We start from the raw sequence: 23,575 nt of genomic DNA, 5'->3' as shown, positions 1-23,575 counted from the left end.
TCATTTAAAATTGAAGACTGATTTGTGCTTAAAGAGAAATGGTGATCACTTTTGTCTGATCTCTTCCTTCCTGCTATTCTCTTTGAATTCCTCCTCAACCTTACTCTTGTCTACCTCTTTCCTTGCTTGTCATAAAAGTTGACTAAACATGGCAGAGCTAAAGGGCTAATGGACCAGATTGATTGATCACAAAAGACATCTCAGTGGGACAAACTAAAGGTACTGGGGACTCCAGTTCTGTATTTCGCCACTACAAAATTTAGGCGTGTTTTGAATCAACCACATTTTTTACAAGGATTACAAAGGAGGAGCATGCTGACAGGAGACATTTTGGTCCATAACTAGGTCGGATGCGGAAAAAATTATAATACATACAGGAACGATTTGTTAGTGTGGGACAACGGTAAAATGAGAGGACATGGAAAAAACTGAAAAAGGACAGTTATAAAAAAAGATTGAAAAAGAACAGTTTCCCACACAGCGTGATAAATACATGGCACAAATTAGATAACAAAACAGTATGTGCAAACACTATACAAGATTTTAAGATAAAACTTGATGCGGAGAGATACAAAGACGGGTCACCACGAGCATAGCTCCCCTCCCATATATAACAACTAGGTAAATGCCTGTCTGGGGTATTGGCTGCATGTTGTTATGGCAAAGTAGCATGCAGTTGATACTTTAGGGTCTATATGGGGCGCCCCTACGGACCAGAGCCACACATCATTTTGTCTCTGATAGAGGAGGACTCTGCTCACAGAGAAATGAATGAAACTTTTATTATACTGCTACTGTCCCTCCGTTATGCTGTCCCCCAACCCCTTGTTGCTGTCCTGTACCATTTCTCTGAATTTCATTTCCTTGTTTCGCCTACCCAGTGGTGGGGGAAAAGAATGCTACCGCCAAGTATTCCCACTTGGATTGTAAGAGGCGTGAAATACAGGGTGGGGATTGGGACCAGGCATCCTTCTCCCTGTAGCCCCACAGGGGACATTCCTAAAAAAAAGTAAAGGCATAAGAGGGTCTAGGAGTTTTCCAACCAGCATCCTAAGGTTTGGGTCTTTTGATGTGCGTGGATGTGGTACAGATGAGAGTAAAAGGGAAGAGATAGGTAGTATGTTTGTGAGAAGAAAGATGGATGTGTTGGCTTTGAGTGAAACTAAGTTGAAAGGGAAGGGCTAGTGTAAGATTGGGAGTGTAGTTGGGAGGTTCTCAGGAGTGAAGAGAGGGTAAGGGAGAGAAGGCATGGCTATACTAGTAAGTGAAGAGAGAGGTAAATGTGTAATGGAGTGGAAGGAGGTTTCTTCAAGGTTAATGTGGATGAAGGTGAAACTGGGAAATGAGATGTGGGATTTTGTAAGTGCGTATGGGCCTGGTAGTGAGAAGAGTGTAGAAGAAAGGGAGGCTTTTTGGATAGATTTAAATGAGTGCATAGAGGGATTAGGGAGGAACGTCAATGTAGTAGTATTGGGAGACCTTAATGCTAAGGTAGGAAAGGAACCAATTGACAGAGTGGTTAGGAAATGTGGACTCCCAGGAAAGAATCGTAGTGGAGAGTTAATGGTGGAGATGTGTCTTGAAAGAGAGTTGATGATAGCAAATACAGTGTTTCCCTACATCTTGTCCACTGCCCTGGGTCAGAAGCAGTGTCGCAAGACACAGCACATCCACAGCAAGGCCACTTCATTAATTCAGCGAACCCCCCCTCCCCTCTGTCCCGTCATGCAGAAAAGGAGATGGGGAGAAATCCCTTTGGGCTGCATCAAGGGGTGGAAAGGGAGTTGGGAGATAGGGTTGATGATAGAATATTAGAAAAGAATAAGTGAAGAAAGATTAGTAAAAGAGGGGTGGAAGACAGAGGTGGAAGGAGTGAACATGAGGGGATGTCCTAGGATGAGATGGATGTATGGGGTAAAAGGGGCATTTGTAAAGAGGGGAATGTCTGTTGAGGAAGGATGGGAGAGGACAGAAGATAGGGGTGAATGGAGAAGGGTTGTGTATGGATGATGCTGTGATGCATGAGGTGGAGTGGGTGGGGGATGGGGGTGAGGGAGTATGTATGAGAAATAAATGGACGCAGCCTGAAGATATATATATATATATATATATATATATATATATATATATATATATATATATATATATATATATGTATATATACATACATATACTAAGGGCTTCTTATCCCTGTATAAAGTAAGTAGCCAAGTCAAAGACACACACCCACTCCCACCCATTCTACTCCTGTCCACCACCCATGTTTCCCACTCATCTTAACTCTTCATTGCAAAATGGATTTTTTTTTTGTACATTTATTGAATTAGATACACTTGTTTCTATATATGTATATCAAGGAGGTTGCTGTTGTCAGGGTTTTGTTTAGTTATAGGAATACCTTACTGGGATTGTAATTCCTTATCAGGAAATAACAAAGTAGTGAAATCTTTTTCTGGTCGCCATTAGAAAATTTGATTTATCTATGGGGATGCCACACAGACCAGTAGGTACAGTACCTAACAATTTTTTTTTTTTTTTTTTTTTTTTTTCTTCAGTCTATTGAAGCTGCCTGCTACCTCTCAATCATGCGGTCTCCTAAGCTGATTGTAGCTGGTGACCATAAACAGCTACCTCCTACTATCATGTCAGTAGATGCAGCATCTAAAGGTCTTGAAAAATCTCTGATGGAACGGATTTTAGGTAAGCAAATAAATTTTATTTTGTGTATGTCCCAAAGGGATTTCTTCTTGTTTGCTTTGTATATTTTTTGCCAAGAGAGAGGGAAGAGGGTGGAGGGGATTGGAGTGTGATGGGGATGGAATGGGTGGGAGTGGTTTTCATGCCTTTGTTTTTTGCTTTTAGGTAAGCAAATAAATTTTATTTTGTGTATGTCCCAAAGGGATTTCTTCTTGTTTGCTTTGTATATTTTTTGCATGGAAAAGGGAGAGGGTGCCGTTTAATGAGGCAGTGGACAAGGTGTAGGGATGACCTGTCATCCAGGAGGTGCCAAGACAAGAGGGAGGGAAGAGGGTGGAGGGGAGTGGAGTGTGATGGGGATGGAATGGGTGGGAGTGGTTTCCATGCCTTTGTTTTTTGGCTACCTCCCTTATAAGGGGAAAAAAGCCTTTGGTATATGTATATATAATGAAAAGACTTCACGGTGAACTAGTCTTTTCATTATATATGGATGACCTTTCATCCATGAGGAACTAAGAGGAAGGAAAGGATGGTGGATGGAAGTGAAATGGGTACGGGTTTATATGTGCCTTTTGATTTGGCTACCTCTCTTTAAAGGGGGAAAACCCATGGTATATAGATGAATAGTATAATGAAAACTGTAAAGGCACCTGGACTGGATGGATATCATGTGGAATATTGACAGAAAGTGGAATAGTAGTAGTGGAGTAGCTGGTGAGATTTTCCAATGTGTTTCTAAGGGAAGAAATTATTCCACCAAATTGGAATCTGTCTCACTGTAGAAGGAAAAGGGAGACAAGTATGAACGTAGTAGTTTTAGAGGGATCAATCAGTTGAGTGTGGTTGGTGAGATGTATAACCATATGTTAATTGAGAGTATTAGGAGGGGAACAGTGGAGTGAATGCAAAGAAGCAGTTAAGATATATACATACATACATATATCAAAGGCTTACAAGGGAGTTAGCCAAAAAACAAAGGGATAAAATCCACTCCCACCCATTCCATCCCCACATACTCCACTCCCATCCACTGACAGAAGATATGGATGAATGGAGAATGGTTGTGTATGGATGATGCTGTGATGCATAAAAGGGAGTGGGTGGGGGATGTGGGGGTGAGGGAGTATGTATGAAAAATTAATTCATGAAGCCCAAAAGAAGGTATATAGATAGATAAAGTTGAAAGGACTTAGAGGTATCTGTTTAATCTTTTATTCATTGTTGGTAGAAAATTTTATATAATTTATCTTTTCTTCTTGCCTGCAGATATGTATGGAAAGGATGTAGTACATATGTTAACAGTTCAGTACCGGATGAACAACAACATCATGGAATGGGCCTCAGAGGCAATGTATGAAGGAAAGCTTGTTGCGGATTCGCTTGTCTCTAGCCACTTGCTTCATCATATGGAAGGAGTCAAATCCACAGAAGATACAGGTAATGTCAAATGAATATTGTTTCTTTATAGAAAGAGGGAGGGGCATAGTTCTAGAGATGCTTAGCAATAGCCGAACCGATGAGTTTTGCCCTTTGTATTTACCAAATTGTAGTGTACAGGAAAAGAATGATGCTCGCTGGATCCCATTTCCTACTCTCCAATTTTTTCATACCGAGCTTCATATTCATGAAGAGTTCCGACTTAATCTATATCCTATTTTTCCAACCATCTTGTTTACTCTTGAATTCATGTATTGCTTGAGCTTGGGCTATATTGCTTTCTAAGTTGTTCCAAGTATTTATGCACCTATATGGAAAACTGTATTTCTTCACATCCTTTAGACAAATGTTCTTCCTCAGTTGGTTTCCATGACCTCAGCCCCCTCATCCTTAATCAAGAGATCTCGTCTGTGTTTGTACAGTACTACCTCTCATTAACGGACGTTGATTAGCTGTGTTTGCGGTGTTTTTGCTGTGTTTTTTTTTGTTTTTTGGTGCTGTTGTTAAGTGCTGTGCAGTCACTATGCCACCCAAAAAACACTCCAAATCAACGGATTATTCACATCAACTGACACCGTTACCCCCCTTTTAGTCCATTAATGAGAGGTAGAACTGTACTGCCAAGTCAATACAACACAGACAAGTCCAATGTTTCTTCCTAGAGAGAGATCCTTGGGATGGCCCAAGGACTATTGCCAGCTACTCTGTGGCTGCGAGTTTTCAGTATGTGAGATGCAGGGATGACCTGTCATCCAGGAGGGGCCACGATAAGAGGAAGGGAGGGGGTGAATGGGAGTGGAGTATGTGGAGATGGAATGGGTGGGAGTGGATTTTATGCCTTTGTTTTTTTTGGCTACCTCCCTTGTAAGGGGGAAAAATCTTTGGTATATGTATATGTATGAAAGTTGTTGAAAAAATTACAATTTTTGAGCCAAGCAGTGTGATTGGAGATGAGGATTACCCTTCATCTCAGAGGTGTTGAGATAGAAGGGATGGTTAAATCGGTTTTGTGTATAATGTGGATCTGTGCTTTGATTTGACCATCTATCCTTTTAAGGGAAGGGGGTCTTTGGTGTTTATCAATCAGTCATTCTGAATTCACTATTGAACAGAGGCCTCTTGAAAACAATTCTGTGAGTTATACAATTATGCCAACCTCTGCCATGTCACTCCTGCAAACTTCTCTGTCTTCTATTCACCTTCTGCCTGGTTTTCCTCTTTCATGCCTTCTGTCTTGTGGCATCCAGTCAGTAACACATTTGCTTCATCTCCTATCCTCATTTATGGTTACATTCTTTGCCCAATTTCGCTTCCACTTCTTTATTGCCTCTACAATATCTTTCACTCAAGTCATCTCTCACCCAACTTACCCTCTTTTGGTCTTTCATTGTTACTCCAAGCATTGATCTTTCCATTCCTCTTTGTGTCGTTCATAGTTTTGTCTCCAACACCTTCATAATTTACCAAGCCCACATATACTTGTGGGTTGACCAAGTTAATGAAAACAATTTACATGTAGTTTTCTTTATTACATAAAATACAAGCATCTCTTATAAATAAAAGATTTACATTTATGGTAAGCATACAGATTTTAACTTTCTTCCATTGGGGAGTCCAGTACCTGGTACTGGGTAAGGAAAGGGTTCCCACACGCAAAGAAAGTCATCTCATAGTTGCTTTATAAGACCCACTCCTTACGGGACAATGGGTCCACATTTTCTGCCGATTAAGGTCACTGTGTGTCGCACTGTGACCCAATCAGCTTTGATTGTGTGTCATGAGTACAAAGGTTCTGGTTCGAGCTTCTAAAAACATCAGGGAAAGCCTCCCTGTACCCTGGCCATCCAGGATAATGAGTCAAAAGTGATGGATTTGGGATTTGGTAACATTTAAATGCTTCCTCAGGTATGGGATCTCAATAAAAATACAAGTTTATTTAGTGAGGGACCATTGATAGGTACCTGTTCTGGTTCTGTAAGATGGGCACCTTTGCATTTCCCATCATCAGAACCTGTCACACCTTCACCTTCATCTGAAGGTGCAGCCCCAAGGGGTTGGTACTTGGTCCTTGGCCTGAACCCAACTTTGGCCATTTTTCTTTGTATTTTCACTTGTGGGAAGTTGACAACTAGTGGCTACTCCCTTTCTCATCCTCTTCCACCTATAGCCAGCCAGTGATATAGAAATAAATCCATATTAATATATCACTGCAACTCAAAATTTCTTCTCCTCAAGGATCTATGGGAGGGCCTATTGCTGGGTACTGTGGAACTGTATTAGTAGCTGAGACTTGAGGCTACATTTATTATCATTAGATAGTGTATATTTTGAACACAGAGTAAAATGAAAAGGAACAGAACTTGTCTCATACTTTAGGAAAGCCTTGATCTAAATGTAGCTTAAGGTTAAAAAATATATTTTGTTGATTGATAAAATTAAGTCTTGCATGATGGTGTGGAGTGAAATAAAAGGAAGAATGATTTTTGTGCAATTTAACCCATTAAAGCTGAAAGGTCTCTGTAAGCTGAATAAAGTCATTTGGCATCAGCCAAATCTAAATTGCTAAAGTGGCAGCTAGGTCTGATTCAGTTGGAAATTACTTTTTTAGTTGTAGCATAAGCAGTTTAGCATATAATCAATCAGACTAAGAAAAACATGATGTGCCTTTAATAGTAGCTAAATAATTTTTTTTTAGAGAGAAAAGGCTGTAATAATGCATTTTTATTTCATTTACTTGTTTATATATATATATATATATATATATATATATATATATATATATATATATATATATATATATATATATATATATATATATATATATATATATATATATTGTATATTGAAGGTCTGTAGCTAAGTCATTTTTTGTTTATTTTTATTTAACTAAAAGTGTTGCTCAAATGTGTTTTATGAATGTATGGCAGTATAGATTTTTCACAAACTAATATCTACATACTAATTTAATTACGAGTACAGATGTCCCAGGATATCATCCACCTTTGTTGCTATCCTCCCTGGTGGAGATGGGAGGGTATTTACATTGTACAAGTGGTGTCTTACCTGTTCCTGTAACGTAGTGGTGGGCAACCTTTCAAATGTGGGTGCAAATTCAGCCAAATCTTTGATACAATTTTTTTTCGCTTGTCAGCACAGTAAAATTATAGGCCTACATATGAGTATGGGTCCCCTCCCTTCACCTACAAGGGCCCCAATCCGCTTCTTAGTACTTTGTGCAGTCATTCAAAAGTAGTTGGAAATTTATTATTATTTTCATTTATTTATTTATTTTTTTATTTTTTATGTGAGCTCTGGGTTTCACGTGCTGGAAAAAAGTCATTAGTAAGTCAGCTTTTGAACACGTCAAGGGTTGCCCACCCAGCCCTAGCCTATCCATGATAATCGTGGCAAAGTGCATGACTCACATACATTAGAGATTATATGCTGTCAAAACCCAGGTAGAAGGGAGATGATATCCTAAAACAATAACCCCCAAAGGGCGCAAATAATTTTTTTTCCCCCGCAGAAGGGAAAGACAAAAAAAAATTCTTTGTAAGCCTAGGTCCAATCAATTAATTTAGTGTAACAGCTGTTATTTCCACTTATATTTGGTTCATAATACTGATCTAACAGCATAAAAAATGCTTTTGCCAAGGTTAGTCCTATCAGTCCATGGGTTTGTGGTCACTTAAATGATCTTTCAGTTAGTAAAATCAATAGGGATCAGCCAGAAGGAAATAAGACAAAGTATGCATAAAGCTAAAGGGTCTGATTACCTTGATGCCTCTCCTTCATACTGAAGACTTTTTCTGTACTGAATAAAATCATTTGGAATTAGCTGGAAGAAAATCTGTATAAATTCTATTTTTGACTGTATAATTGGAATCCTGAACTGGAGGGTGGAAATTTTTTTCTTCTAAATTTAATGTTCTTAATCGGTTATTACGTACGAATACGTCCTCATGATGTCATGGAGGGGTGGAGTGAGAGCTGTATGGTCCACCATGCCCATCCATGACTTAGTTATATAAAAATGAAAAATACTGTAATACTCAAATCTATGGTCTTACACTACCTCTAACTCTTCAGCAGCAAGACATTTGATAAGTTTTTGTGCTGAGTAATGATAGTTTCATTCAGTGGAAGTGCAGGGGGACTTGTCCTGACAGGATTTTGAATGGTCAGGATCAGATTTGGGTGTCTTCCCCTACAACTGAATGAAATTGTTTGGGCATAATGTGGAGTAACATTGAAAAGGACTATGGGTTGCTATTGGAGGGGTAGTAGATGTTCTTGCTTCAGAAATCCCTATTCTTTGTCTGTGTGTTGGTGTTTTTACCCAGTTAAGTACAATTAGATCAACACACACACGCACACACACATACGCACACACACACACACACACACACACACACACACACACACGTCGGTCAAAGTGACAACGAAGTTTGGAACTCCAGGAAAACTTTAAGTTTCATTGATCTCAACAATGAGGGAGTACCTTTGTTGTATTAATAGGGAAGGGGAAAACTCGTGGTGTAGTGGGAAGGTGAAGAAAAAGGAGAAAGAGAGGGATTACTGAGGAAAATGGAAGGAAATGAGGAAGGGGACGAACGGGCCCCGGATGTTAGAAAAGGTGTAAACAAGAGGGGTGCAGAACACACAGACGAGGAAGAACAAGGAAGCAGAAGTGTCAAAAGCAGAAATATAGATAATAGTAGATCAATGGAAAGAGAAGATAACTGCTTTTATGGATTTAAGGAGGGAGGAGGTGACAACCTCCCCCGACTAGTAAATCTAGAGGAGAAACTAAAAAAATGAACGAAACATGGGAGGTTAGGTTTAACCAATTAACGCTAGTTACCCAAAGAGTTGATAAACTGGAAGAACTAAAGAAGGAGAATCAAAACCTAACTAAAGAAATAGAAGAATTAAAAAGACAGTTAAGTAAAGGATGAGAATGAGGAATTAAAGAGGAATAATAAAAAGAATAAAGAGTCCTTGGCAAAAGAGGTAATTGGTTGGAAAAAAGTACAAGGGAACAATAAAATTGAATTTAGAGGTATAGTGGAACAGCAGATGAAAGAACAAACTAAGGACACAGTTATTAAAGTGATGAGGGAGGAGAATATACTAAGAGACTTAGCAGATAAAAAGATATGTATAATTATATTAGGGATGGAAGAGAAGTATAATCCAAATAGGACTACAAGAATAAAAGAGGAAAAGGAAAAAGTAAATAAGATATTAGAAGTAGTTCAAGAAGATGAACCAGAAACAGGGAAACAAATAGAAGAAATACATAGACTAGGGAAATACAATACAGATAAGACCAGATCAATTAAGGTTAAATTCAGGTCCCAAACGACAGCAGAGAATATCATAGCAAAAACAGGGAAACTAGCAGACAGTGATCAATATAAACAGGTATGGATAAAAAGAGAAATGAGTAAAGAGGAAAGAGAGGAGGAAACAAAAAGACTAGAAGCTAAGGAAAAAAACTAGAAAAGAACAGAGTCAGAAAAAGAGAAATTCTATTGGAGAGTAGTGAATATGAAAGTGAGGAAATGGTTCATAGCAGAGAAAAACAGAAGGGAAACAGAAAACACGATGAAAGTAGCAGAAAATTAAAAGTGTCTTACACAAATATAGATGGCTTAATAACAGGCTTGAACGAACTGAATGATTACCTGAAGGAAAAAGAACCTGACATAATGGGAATTGTAGAGACAAAATTGAAAGGTCCACTACCACCCAACAGTGTAGGACATGGTGCATATAATTATTGGATTGGAAACGGAAAGGTAAAACAACGGGGTGGAGTTATGTTCCTAAGAAGGATATAAATGTGAGGAATGTCACATATGGAAAGAATAGAGATGATTATGATGGAAGTGGAGGACAAGGATGGGAAGAGCAGGAAGTTTGTAGTAAATTATGTGCCTCCTAAAACAGCTTCGTGGGAAGAGAAAGAACACAAGAATATGTTAGAAGACACAAGGATAACACTAAGATAATGGAAGATGGAGGAAGAATAGTTATAATGGGTGACTTTAATTGTAAAGAAATCTGCTGGGAAGATATGACAGTGAAGGGTGGAGACGACCAATGGGGAAATGTATTACTTGATATGATTATAGAATATACAATGACACAATGGATACAAGAGAATACTTGGTATAGAAATGAGGAAGAACCATCGAGACTGGACCTAATAATCACATCAGAACCCAAAATAGTGGACAAGATTGAATATAGGACACCAATAATTAAAAGTGACCACATGTTGGTTGAACTGGAACTAAATGAGAAAAAATACATGAAAAAACGAACAATATAGAAAGGGAAGATTGATGTATGAAAAAAAAGATAAATAAGAGAATTCTTTCAAAATACAGACCGAGAAAGAATACACAAGGAGGAAACAACAGTAGAAGAGAAATGGAATATTTTGACAAAAGATTTTAAAGGAGTGGAAAATAATGTTCCAAGACAAAAGCAAGGAAAAGAATATGTAAATTGTTGGTACAACAAAAGATGTAGGGAGTTAAAAGACAAAAGGGATAAAGCTTGGATAAAATGGAAAAAAGGCAAAAGACCTGAAAAATGGAAAACATATACTAGTTATAGAAATGAATATGTACAAGTGTGCAGAGAAGAAAAGAGAAAATACGAAAAAGGTGTCATAGAAAAATGTAAAGATTAACCAAAACTATTTTACAGATTTGTAAACAACAAACTGAAAAACAAACTAGAATTAGAGAAACTACGACAAGGAGGGAATTGAATACACAGAGGAAATAGAAATGGCAGAAATTATGAACAAGCATTTTAAATCGGTGTTTACGAGGGAGAACATACAACCTAGAAATATCGAGTGGGAGGAGAAAGTCCCCCCCCCCTATGAAAGAGATAGAAGTATCAAGGAATGAAATAATGAATCACTTGAGTAATCTCGATGTCAGAAAATCGCATGGACCAGATGAAATGGCAAGCTGGATTTTGAGAGAATGCAGGAATGAACTAACAGACAAAATACATAGTCTAATAAACAGTTCATTGGAAGAAGGAAAAGTTCCAGAAAATTGGAAAAGAGCAAATATAGTACCAATATATAAAGGGGGAAACAAGGAAGACCCCACTAACTATAGACCGGTCTCTTACAAGTACGATAGCTAAAATTTGTGAAAGAATGATGAAAAGTAGATGGGTAAGGCATTTGGAAAAAAACAATGTACTAAATCCAAGGCAATTTGGATTTAGACAAGGACGATCATGCGTCACAAACTTAATGTGTTTCTATTCAAGGCGAATAGATGTAATACAAGAAAGAGATGGATGGGCTGATTGTGTATTTCTAGACCTGAAAAAAGCTTTTTATAAGGTGCCACATAAGAAGTTGCTAAAGAAATTAGAAACTGCAGGAGGAATACAGGGCAAACTGCTGAAGTGGATGGAAGACTTCTTGCATGAAAGAAAAATGAGAGTGGTGATAAGAGACAAGTACTCTAATTGGGATGAAGTGATAAGTGGAGTTCCACAAGGAACAGTTCTGGCCCCCAGTAATGTTTGCTATATATATATTAATGATACAGATAAAGGAATTGAAAGTTATATGAGCTTCTTTGTAGATGATGCCAAATTGTTGAAAAAATGAACACTGAAGAAGATTGCGAGTCGCTACAGAGTGATCTCAATAAAGTATGGGAATGGAGTAGGAAGTGGGATATGGAATTCAATATTAAGAAGTGCAGTATAATGTAATTTGGAAGAAGCAAAAAAAGAATAGTGGGATCATATAAATTGGGAAAAGAAGAAATTAAAAAAGTAGAAAATGAGAAGGACCTGGGAGTCATTATTATGAATAATATGTCCCCTGAGAAACATATAAACAAGATTTTTGGAGAAACTTATAATTTAATAAGAACAGTCAAAGTGGCATTTACATACATGGATGAAGAAATGGTGAAGAAAATACTAGTCACTTTGATAAGACCAAGATTGGAGTATGCAGCGACGACGTGGTCACCAAGTGCAAAAAAAAAAAAAAAATGTATAACAAAACTTGAAAGAATACAAAGAGCAACTACGAAATTGGCACCAACACTCTCAGAACTATTATATGAAGAGAGACTAGCAAAACTTAAGTTACAGACATTAGAGCAAAGGAGAGAGGAGACTTGATAACTATAGAATCATGAAAGGCATAGACTATTGATAGAGAGGATCTAATAAAATGGGATAGTAGAAATACAAGAGGACACGGAAAGAAAATCAAGAAAGACAGTTATAGAAGAGATCTAAAAAAGAACAGCTTTCCACACAGAGTAATAGACGTTTGGAACAAGTTAGATGAGAAAGTGGTGTGTGCAAAAACAATACACAAATTTAAAAACAGTCTAGATAAAACGAGACATGAAGACGGGACACCACGAGCATAGCTCCCCTTCCCGTAAAATACAACTAGGTTAAATACACACACACACACTTACACGACTCGGTGGCGCGGTTGATAGAGTCCCAGACTGTTACTACGGCGGATCGGGTTCGAATCTTGCCCAGGACTGAAAATAATTTCAGTATCGCTGAGCTTCGAGTCGTTACTCCAACTCTCGTGGGCGGGGAGTTGGGTGTGTGTGTGCGTGTAAGGTCATAGCATTTCCCATAGATCGGTCATACGAGCTCTGAGCTCTCTTCCGAGAGGGAAATAGCTGTCGATCACGAGTCCAGCACGTGATCCAAAGACCAAGGTGACACATAATTACTCCAACTCTCGTGGGCAGGGAGTTTGGTCTGTGTGTGTGTAAAGCCACAGCATTACCCATAGATTGGTCATATACGAGCTCTGAGCTCTCATGCAGTAAGGTAAAAGCTGTTGATCATTAGTTTAACACGTGATCCAAGACCATGGTGAATCACATTCACTCTCTCACACACACACACACACACACACACACACACACACACACACACACACACACACACACACACACACACACACACACACAAACGTAGGATAAGACAGTTTTTGTATTGCTTGTTCATAGTTCAAGCTTTTCATCCTAGAGAAATTATTGAAAAAAATCAGTTATTCAAATATATTATGAACACTATGTAACTTTGGATATATACACTTCTACTCTTGCAAACATACTTCTAAAGAAATAATATCCCTATTTGTGAAACTGCTGTTTACATTATTGTAATTGGAGATGATCGTGATTGTTCATGCCCTGAGTACCATATTGAAAATATTCACTTAGATAGGACCAGTGGATACCTGCAAGTGGTAGTCGTGCGAGATAGGTGTCAGAGAGACTCATTTCCCTGTCACCACCCTGACCTCCATCTCCAGATCGGAGATGAGATTTCTCTCTATGAACTTACACCTCTTCTCTTAAGTTGACAGCAAGTGATTACTGCCCTCCCACTACTGTAAGCCCATGGCAGAAACAACCTCATACTTTTGTACAACACAGAATACGACAGTCCAAAGTTTCTTTCCGGAAAAGTCTGTCGGAGGTCCCAGCTGCAGTGGGATTGTACATTTTCAATCAGTGAAACTTGAGGCAACAATTATTATTATTGGTATTTACATACATTATTTCATGAACACAAAAGCTTAAAGAAAAATTCACATTTAGAGGATCTAGGTTAGTCACAGAATGCTGAAGATGCTTAAAGGGTTATATCATCATTTATGTGGCATAGGAGGAAATCATTATTATTTCTGAACACACTGAACACATCATAAACATTATGAAGAGTATGTTATTGTATAATCACAAGGCATGGATGGCCTAACCGCTAATGCCAGCTGGGTTTGGGGGCAGAAGATCCTTGACAAACGGAAGGACTCAAGTTGTCCCAGGAAATGTACATTATGTTTATATATTTAAATACAAGACAAAATTGAGTCTACTAAAGATCCATATATGGACATCGAATGTCTTTTGGATCTTCACTGACCCACCAGCCTTCAGCAACAGCATCAACTATAGCAGTATGACGTGCGTGATATAGAATACGTAGTAAGGTAAATTTATATTCTAATCAATAAGATACGCTTTGGAATTCGAAAACCACGCGATCCCTGGAAGATCTTCGTGGGTCTTGAAGGAGTCTCCTCAAGTGTACTCCCACTTCGTTATCACCGACGCAGGATTTGATGCGACAGGTCGGGTTTGGGCCTTGTGCAGGTGCTGGCGTGGGGCCCCATACACGCAGCCATGCCTACCACGTGAGCAAGGTAGTTTTGTTCGTGGGTGCGGTGGAGTAGGTGAGACATGGGTCCTGAGGAAGGCAGACACAACATCTATACACATCACAGTAAAGTAATGTCGTAGCACATTAGTAAAATAAACTTTTATCCCACAGTCGGAAAAGAAGACACTAATGTTGAAAGTTCCGTATATTTCGATCACTAACTGTGATCCTCTTCAGCAGAAGAAGGATCACAGTTAGCGATCGAAATATACGGAACTTTCAACATTAGGGTCTTCTTTTCCGACTGTAGGGTAAAAGTTTATTTATGTATACACATGATTATAAATGTTATTAGTATTATAATTGTTATCATTGTTGTAATTATTATTTATTATTGTTATTGTTATTCATTATTTTATTTATTTTATTACTATTATTATTTGTCAGGACATGGGTCCTGAGGAAGGCAAACACAATACGTATATACATGATTATAAATGTTATTAGTAGTATAATTGTTATCATTGTTATAGTTATTATTTATTATTGTTAGTGTTATTATTTTTATTACTATTATTGTTATCAGTACTGTTATTATTATTATTATTGTCATTATTATTATTATTATTATTATTATTATTACCATTAACATTATTATTATTAATATTGTTACTCCTATTATTACTGCTATTGCTACTACTATTATTGTTATTGTTACTACTACTATTATTATTGGTACTAATATTATTATTATTATTGATATTACTACTACCTGTATTTGTCATTATAGTTATTATTATAATTATTTTATTGATAATAGTAATAATAATGATAATAATAGTAATAATAATAATTAATAATAATAATAGTAATAATGATAGTAATAATAATAGTGATAATAATAATAATATCATTAACACTAGTATTAGTATTATCGGTTTAATTCCTTAAGCCAATAAGAAGACGTAACAGCGGGGTGATGCCTACCAATGGCAAAGGCAGCAACGTCCTCGCCCCCATGGGTCTCGCCGCCCTCCGGCATGGGCACGGCCGCCAGCGGGGTGTAGCCGTACGCCGTGGTGTTCACGGTGCTCACGTCCGCCCTCACCACTTTACCCTGCGGGGTTGTCAGAAGTTAGATGTAAGGCTCTTTTCACACGGATCGACTTTTCGCCGTGCGCCGTCCACGGCACGACGTCGTGTTTTGAAATCAACGTGGATGTCTGTGGACGCTTTCACACGTCACGGCTGTGTGACCTGTAGGTCGCATGTCTTTTGATTTAACCTGATACCTTAGAGGTTCGTGACACTTTGGTTTATGACCTGCTGACCTGTAGACCTACTGACTTGTAGAAACCTTTGACACGTGACCTGTTCATCTTTGACCTGATAATCTGTAAACTCATGGTCTTCAACCTATTGGCCCGAAAAAACCTGCAGAACTTTGATTTGCCCGTACATGCATGACCTGTGACCTACATCCCCGTGACCTACTGCCCCGTGACCTACTGCCCCGTGACCTGCTGCCCCGTGACCTGCTGACATATGACCTGCTGACCTGCGCTGCATCGTAGCGGTAGTCGTAGCCGTGGCCGTTGGTGAACATGAGCGTCGTGTAAGGCAGCTTGTCCGTCTCGGAGTAATCGGCAATACCTGCGCGGGAGCGAAGAGGAAGGACAGCGTCAGATGGGCGTGAGGTAAGGCGTGATGGGCGTGAGGGAGGGCGTGATGGGCGTGAGGGAGGGCGTGGTGGGTGTGAGGGAGGGCCTAGTGGGCGTGAGGACGTGGTGGGCGTGAGGGAGGACGTGGTGGGCGTGAAGGAGGGTGTGGTGGTGAAGGAGGGTGTGATGGGCGTGATAAAGAGCATGGTGGGTGTGAAGGAGGGCGTGGTGGGTGTGAGGGAGGACGTGGTGGGCGTGAAGGAGGGTGTGGTGGTGGTGAAGGAGGGTGTGATGGGCGTGATAAAGAGCATGGTGGGTGTGAAGGAGGACGTGGTGGGTGTGAGGGAGGGCCTGGTAGTCGTGAGGGAGGGCGTGGTGGGCGTGAGGGAGGGCGTGGTGGGCGTGAGGGAGGGCGTGGTGGGCGTGAGGGAGGGCGTGGTGGGCGTGAGGGAGGGCGTGGTGGGCGTGAGGGAGGGCGTGGTGGGCGTGAGGGAGGGCGTGGTGGGCGTGAAGGAGGGTGTGATGGGCGTGAAGGAGGGCGTGGTGGGTATGGTAATGCTGACTCAAGGTGTCAACTACATGAACGGAAAAACTCTGACGAAAAAAAAGGAAAAAGTTGACTAAAACATATATACTGTACATAGTGGCTAGGAATTTTTTTTTCTCTCATTCTCTCTCTGTCTCTCTCTATATATATATTTCTTTTTCTCTTTGTTACTCTCTTTCTCTTTCTTTTTCTTTCACTTTTTCTGTCTCTCACATTTTTCTCTTGTGTTTTCTTCCTCTCTCCGTTCCCCCCCCCTCTCTCTCTCTCTCTCTCTCTCTCTCTCTCTCTCTCTCTCTCTCTCTCTCTCTCTCTCTCTCTCTCTCTCTCTCTCTCACACACACACACACACACACACACACACACACACACACACACACACAGACACACACACACACACACACACACACACACACACAGACACACACACACACAGACACACACACACACAGACACACACACACACACACACACACACACACACACACACACACACACACACACACACACACACACACACACACACACACAGCGGGAACAAGAACAACCCTTACTACCAAAAAAGGTTCAGAAGAGAATCGGGGGATAAGGGCAACCTACCCAGAATATTATTCCCGCGAACCGGATACCCATTGATGGTCATGACATGGGAGTGGTCGGCTGTGACGATGATGAGGGTGTCCCTGGTGTCCACCTGGTTGAGGGCCGTCGTAACCGCGTCCTCAAAGGCCAGGACGTCGTCCATGGCTCTTCGGGGCTCGCTGTTGTGGAGGGCGTGGTCGATGCGACCTCCTTCCACCTGCATGAGGAGGAGAGGGGGAGGATCAGAGGGGGCTCCTGAAGAATTGGGTTCTGAGGTATTATGTTCTCATTTTTTTTTTTTTTCATTTTATGTATTTTCATTAGTCTTGTGGATCCCCTTTCCATTTTTCTCACAAACCCCACCCCGCCAATAAAATAAGATAAAACAAAATAGCAATAAAAATAATAAAAAATAATAATAATATATCGTTGATGAAGAGAAAGCCTGTGCTTTATTACAAGTTGACAATCATATTTATTTTATATTTCATCTGCCAGGACAGAGTGATGGATTTTTTGTAATCAGATTATTCTTCGTATATAGAAATGTATAATTTGTAACAACAAACCATGGCCCACCTAAAATCTTGTCATGGCCCCCAGGTTGAGAACCTCTGATATATAACACAACCAGAAGGTTCTGACCCATGCGGAGAGAGAAAGGCCCATGAGGGTTCTGATGCTTAAGAGAACTCTTTAACCATGAGGCTTCTGACGCTCAGGAAAGCCCACTTACCAAGAGAGTTCTGAAGCTTAAGAGAACTATTTAACCATGAGGCTTCTGACTCTCAGGAGAGCCCACTTACCAAAAGAGTTCTGAAGCTGAGAACTCTAACCATGAGGCTTCTGACGCTCAGAAGAGCCCACTTACCAAAAGAGTTCTGAAGCTGAGAACTCTTTAACCATGAGGCTTCTGACGCTCAGGAGAGCCCACTTACCAAAAGAGTTCTGAAGCTGAGAACTCTTTAACCATGAGGCTTCTGACGCTCAGGAGAGCCCACTTACCAAAAGAGTTCTGAAGCTGAGAACTCTTTAACCATGAGGCTTCTGACGCTCAGGAGAGCCCACTTACCAAGAGAGTTCTGAAGCATAAGAGAACTTTAATCATGAGGGTTCTGACGCTCAGGAGAGCCCACTTACCATGAGGAAGTAGCCTTTCCTGTTCTTGCTGAGGAGTCTGATGGCTGTCGAAGTCATGTTGGCCAGGCTGGGCTGACCTCCTGCGTGGTTCTTGCGGTCGGCCTCGAAGTCCATGTGGCTGTCGCCAAACAGACCTGAAGGAGGAGAAACACGCACCGTTACGGACAAAGAAGGGAAGGGTGGAGTTTCTCTTCCTCCCTCCGGCCCCTCCACTCCTTCCTTTCCTTCCTCCCTCCCTCCCTTCATCTCTTCCTCCCTCATTTCCTTCCATCCTCCCTACCCCACCTATCCTCTCCTGTCTTCTTTCTCGCCACCCCTCTCCAACCTTTCCCCCCTCCTCTTTCGGTTATTATCGCCTTTTCCCCCAATCCAACACCTTCCAACCCATCTCCTTTTTCCTAATCCTCCTCCTTCCCCTCCCTTCCCCTCCCTTCCCACTACTCCCTCCTCCTCTCCCTCCCCTTCCCTCCTCCCCCTCCCATTCCCTCCTCCTCCCCACTACTTCCTCCTACCCTTCCTTCCCCTCTCCTTCTCCTCCCCTCCCACTCTCCTCCCCCTCCCCTCCCCTCCTACAACTCCCTCCTCCCCCTCCCCTCCCCTCCCACAATTCCCTCCTCCACCTCTCCCTGCCCCACACACTCACCCATGACGTAATCGGTGTTTTGGATGTCGAGGTCAAGGAGTCCGCCGAGGTCGTGGATGTACTTGGCCGTGTAGCCGCGGGCCGTCTTGTGCAGGAGCCACTCCAGCGTCAGGTTCCTCCCGTCGGCGCGCCCGCACGACCTCGGGTCCGTATTGGGCAAGTAGGTCGACCCCATCGGGTGGCGCCCGCCGCCCATGATCACCTGAAGGAGGAGAGATGGTCATTTTTTTTTTTTTTTTTTTTTTTTTTTTGAGTGAAATGTCACTACCAGTCCTGTGGATTTGGTTAACTATTTAGAAAGCGAGGGAGAAAGATAGGAAGAGGAAGAGAGAGAGGGACAGATAGAGAGAGAGAAGAAAGAGGGAAAAAGAAAGAAAGAGAAGAAAGGGAGAGAGAGCGAAAGGAAGAGAGAGTGAAAGGAGAGAGGGAGAGAGACTTGGGCTTCTCATATTGTTACTCCTGCCAAGGAGAGAGAGAGAGAGATAGAGAGAGGGAGGGAAGGAGAGAGAGAGGTAAATAGAGAGGGAGCGAGAGAAAGAGAGAGAGGGGGAGAGAATGAGAGAGAGAGGGTGGAAGAGAAAGAGTGACTTGAGCTTCTCATATTGTTACTCTTGCCAAGGAGAGATAGATAGATAGAGAGGGAGCGAAAGAAAGATAGGGAGAGAGGGGGAAGAGAGATAGAGAGGGAACGAGAGAAAGAGAGAGAGGGGAAGAGAGAGAGGGAACGAGAGAAAGAGATAGAGAGGGAGCGAGAGAAAGAGATAGAGAGGGAACGAGAGAAAGAGATAGAGAGGGAGCAAGAGAAAGAGAGAGAGAGAAGGGGTGAAGAGAGTCTTGGGCTTCTTACATTGATGCTCCTGCCAGGCTCGTCCTCAGCGAGCTGCCTGGCGATGTCCTTGCATCCGTGGCCGACGAGGCCGAGGGACGTGTCACACTCCCAGTCCCTGTTGGCGGAGTGGGCGTAGAGGGCCGCGGGCGTAGCGTGGGTGACCCGCGTCGTCGTCACGAGGCCTGGTGGGCGTGCGGATGGGCGTTAAGAACACAGAAAGAATGAATATGGAACGATTTTTTTTTTTTTTTTTTTTTTTTTTTTTTTTTTTTTTTTATTTTTTTTTTTTTTTTTAGATTTGGAAATTGTGTAATGGAATGCAAACGTATACTTTGATCCTGAATGAGGTGAAAAAAATAAAAAACAAAAATAGTGTAAATTAGAGTAAGGTTTTAGCATCATGCCAGCTTTTTTCAACAAAATATATAAACTTGGAGCTGTTGTAATTTTGTGTTGTACATGCATTCTCCCACACCATCACCACCCCTTCTCTCTCTCTTTCTCTCTCTCTCTCTCTCTCTCTCTCTCTCTCTCTCTCTCTCTCTCTCTCTCTCTCTCTCTCTCTCTCTCTCTCTCTCTCTCTCTCTCTCTTTATGTGTGTGTGGAGGGGTAAGACCGCCTCACTGAGCCTCACATGGTTGATGCGCAACAGCCTCACTGAACTTACTGGCACAAGGAACCCAAACTTCACAGTACCCTGGCCTTCAACAGGAGCCTCAAGTTCTTCTTTATGAGGACTCTCAGTCCATCTGAATCCACCTCCATCAAGAACCTAAGCCTCGCTGAGCCTCACCTGCTACAGGAGCCTCAGGTTCTTCTGTATGAGGACCTCCAGCCTCACTGAACCAACCTCCATCAAGAACGTAAAGCTCACTGAGCCTCATCTGCAACAGAAGTCTGAGGTTTGTCTGTATGAGGACCATCAGCCTCACTGAACCAACCTCCATCAAGAACCTAAACCTCATTGAGCCTCACTTTCAACAGGAGCCTCAGGTTCTTCTGTATAAGAACCTTCAGTCCATCTGAACCTCTCACCTGTGTGTTTCCCTTCCTTCTGGGCCCAGTCGATCACCGACGACACCTGGTTCTTGTGGTCGAGCGAGGCAAAGCACATGTTCTTCTGCACGCGGTTGTCGACCCCGATCGTGTAGTAGTTGGCCTTCACGCCCGAGAAGAAGGCTGTCGCTGCAGCCGCCGAGTCAGCCACTTGGCGGTCCAACAGGTATGTCTGTGAGCGCCGAAGGAGATCGTTAGGAACTGGAAGTGTTCGATTGTGATACGGGTACTCGTCCACAAACGTAAAAAAAAAAAAAAAAAAAAAAAAAAAATTTCCTTGAGGTCCTACCTGGGTAGAAGCCACAACGTAAATCATCCCCAAAATTCATTCGTTGGAATGCTACCGGATATAAAAAGACTGCAAACAACGCATCCATATACTCGAAGACTTGCCTGCAGACACTTGTAACCCAAAGACACCAGGCTCTCGATGATTTACACACCGAGACTCGAAGACTCCTCCCATCACCAGGTGCCCAACCCATCAAACACTTGAAGACCTAATTGCACACTCCCAAAATTCGATCCAGAGCTACACCAGATACTCAAAGACCCATCACCAGATGCCTACCCCACCAAATACTTGAATGCCTAATTGCGGACTTCCAAAATTCGATCCAGAGGTACACCAGACGCTCAAAGACTCCACTTGCGGATATCAAGAGGCCTGCCTCTATCCCAGAAAACCCGTTCTCAGAACCCTAAGGTCCGTGCGGTAGCCCAGTGGATACCGTGTCGAACTCACAAGCAGGTGTTCGTGTGTTCGAGTCACGGGACCCGCTGCGGGCTTCCTGTGTTGGTTCCCGACAGCCTTGGCCAAGCGGGGAGGCGACCCAAATATCTGCCTAAAAAATCCAGTGCTTGCCGGAACTGACAGGGTTTTACCTACCAGGGGTTTTTCACTTCCCAATACATGTCACCCAGAAACTTGCTTTGACCCAGGTCACCAGACACCCAGAAGACCCTTCCTCAGACACCCAGAAACCTGCCTCCACCCAAGCCACCAGACACTAGAAGACCCCAACTATAGACACCCAGAAACCTGTCTTGAAACCCAAGCCACCAGACCACCCAGAAGACCCATCCTCAGACACCTTAAAGACACCCCTCTCCCACATCAGGCACCTAGGAGTCTACACGCACCTTGATGAAGGCCGAATTCGGGAATTTCTCCCACCGGAGGTATCCTTCTTCGCCGCTCCTGCCGAAGCGCTGCTGTCCTTTGTAGATCCTGGCGGCGGTGGTCGCCGTGATGCCCATGCCGTCCCCGACGAACATGATCACGTTCTTCGCCACGCCCCAGTTCTGGTTCATGGCCACGTCCATGGCCTCCTTCAGGTCTTGAGACGCCATGTTCTTCCAGTATTGCTGACCTGAAGGAGGAAGAAGCCTCTTAAGGGGTTATCACACTGGTCTGTTTTTCCACCGACATCTTACCTTCAGTCCCCAGTTGAATAACTAGAATGTGACTTCGCTTACGGAAATCCAGACCTGAGGGAAGGAGAAGACGAAGAAAAGGGGTATCACACTGGGCAACTTTCCCTCCGACATCCTACCTTCAACATCCATTTGAATAACTAGAATATGACTTCCCTTACAGAAACCTAGACTTCTCTGAGAACATTTCAACAGTATTTCTAACATTCGTATAGATTTACAATCTCTTAGTTCATCATTCAGTTTTGGTTTACAGTATATGATGGAAAGATGATTTGTTATTTGAAGATTTGAAAAATTATTATTGTAACCGAAGTCATTGTACTCGAACGAACTCTCAACAGTCGGCGCTGGTGAAGCCCGTGGAAGCCCAGTGTTATAACCGTATGAAGGTGAATGGAACAAGTCCCCTGGAATAGGCAAGGAAATAAGTAAAAACTGGTTTACCACCAGACTGGTTAATGAATGGAATAGACGTAACCATGTAGTCAGCGCTGAAACAATCGGTTGTTTTAAGAGGAGGTTAGATAATTGATTTTATGGATAGGGACATGGATATGCCTAGTGTAGGCCTTATGGTCACTTGGAGTCTCCTCCATTCTTATGTTCTTTTTGTTCCATTCATATGTTCTTTTGTGAATGGAAGGAGAAGAGGTGAATGAAGGATGAGGAGACGAAGGAAGGATGAGGAGGCGAAGGAAGAGGAAGCGAGGCAAAGAAGAGGAAGAGGACATGGTGAGGATGACAGGAAAGGAGATGAGTAGTTGAGGAGGAGAGGAGTTGAGTGGGTCGAAGGAATAGGTTTCCTCCTCCTTTATCTCCTCCTCCTCCTCTATCTCCTCCTCCTCCTCTATCTCCTCCTCCTCCTCTATCTCCTCCTCCTCCTCTATCTCCTCCTCCTCCTCTATCTCCTCCTCCTCCTCCTCCTCCTCTATCTCCTCCTCCTCCACCTCCTCCTCCTCCATCTCCTCCTCCTCCATCTCCTCCTCCTCCTCCTCTACCTCCTCCTCCTCCTCTACCTCCTCCTCCTCTACCTCCTCCTCCTCTACCTCCTCCTCCTCCTCTACCTCCTCCTCCTCTACCTCCTCCTCCTCCTCTACCTCCTCCTCCTCCTCTACCTCCTCCTCCTCCTCTACCTCCTCCTCCTCCTCTACCTCCTCCTCCTCCTCTACCTCCTCCTCCTCCTCTACCTCCTCCTCTACCTCCTCCTCCTCCTCTACCTCCTCCTCCACTACTTCTCCTCCTCGTCCTCTCCAACACCTTTTTCTACAACTACTACTCCTCCCCTACTCCTCCATATCCTAATCCTCCTACTCATACTCCAACTCCTCCTACTCCTTTTC

The 23,575-nt window shown here is 42.2% G+C and overlaps 2 protein-coding genes across 3 annotated transcripts in view; one reads left to right on the top strand and one right to left on the bottom strand.

Moving 5' to 3' along the window:
- Positions 1-23,575, top strand: part of LOC143027558 (DNA-binding protein SMUBP-2-like) — a 208,907-nt gene that overhangs the window by 19,392 nt on the left and 165,940 nt on the right. Inside the window, exons 10-11 of the mRNA XM_076188869.1 lie at positions 2,556-2,700; positions 3,964-4,134. Coding sequence (XP_076044984.1) covers positions 2,556-2,700; positions 3,964-4,134 — 316 coding nt within the window. The remainder of the gene's footprint in view (positions 1-2,555; positions 2,701-3,963; positions 4,135-23,575) is intronic.
- The window catches only part of LOC143027557 (alkaline phosphatase-like), a 108,961-nt gene continuing 98,874 nt past the window's right edge, over positions 13,489-23,575 (bottom strand). For both annotated transcript variants that reach the window (XM_076188868.1, XM_076188867.1), the window contains 9 exons: positions 21,939-22,168; positions 20,775-20,967; positions 19,758-19,921; positions 18,911-19,112; positions 18,268-18,401; positions 17,146-17,344; positions 15,899-15,993; positions 15,328-15,457; positions 13,489-14,427 (listed from right to left, as the gene is read on the bottom strand). In XM_076188868.1, coding sequence (XP_076044983.1) covers positions 14,285-14,427; positions 15,328-15,457; positions 15,899-15,993; positions 17,146-17,344; positions 18,268-18,401; positions 18,911-19,112; positions 19,758-19,921; positions 20,775-20,967; positions 21,939-22,168 — 1,490 coding nt within the window. In that variant the 3' untranslated portion in view covers positions 13,489-14,284. The remainder of the gene's footprint in view (positions 14,428-15,327; positions 15,458-15,898; positions 15,994-17,145; positions 17,345-18,267; positions 18,402-18,910; positions 19,113-19,757; positions 19,922-20,774; positions 20,968-21,938; positions 22,169-23,575) is intronic.

This window comes from Oratosquilla oratoria, chromosome 8, assembly GCF_046742065.1.
Source record: "Oratosquilla oratoria isolate Oo_2021 chromosome 8, ASM4674206v1, whole genome shotgun sequence".
NCBI lineage: Eukaryota > Metazoa > Arthropoda > Malacostraca > Stomatopoda > Squillidae > Oratosquilla > Oratosquilla oratoria.
This window is presented reverse-complemented; position numbering and strand designations above follow the sequence as displayed.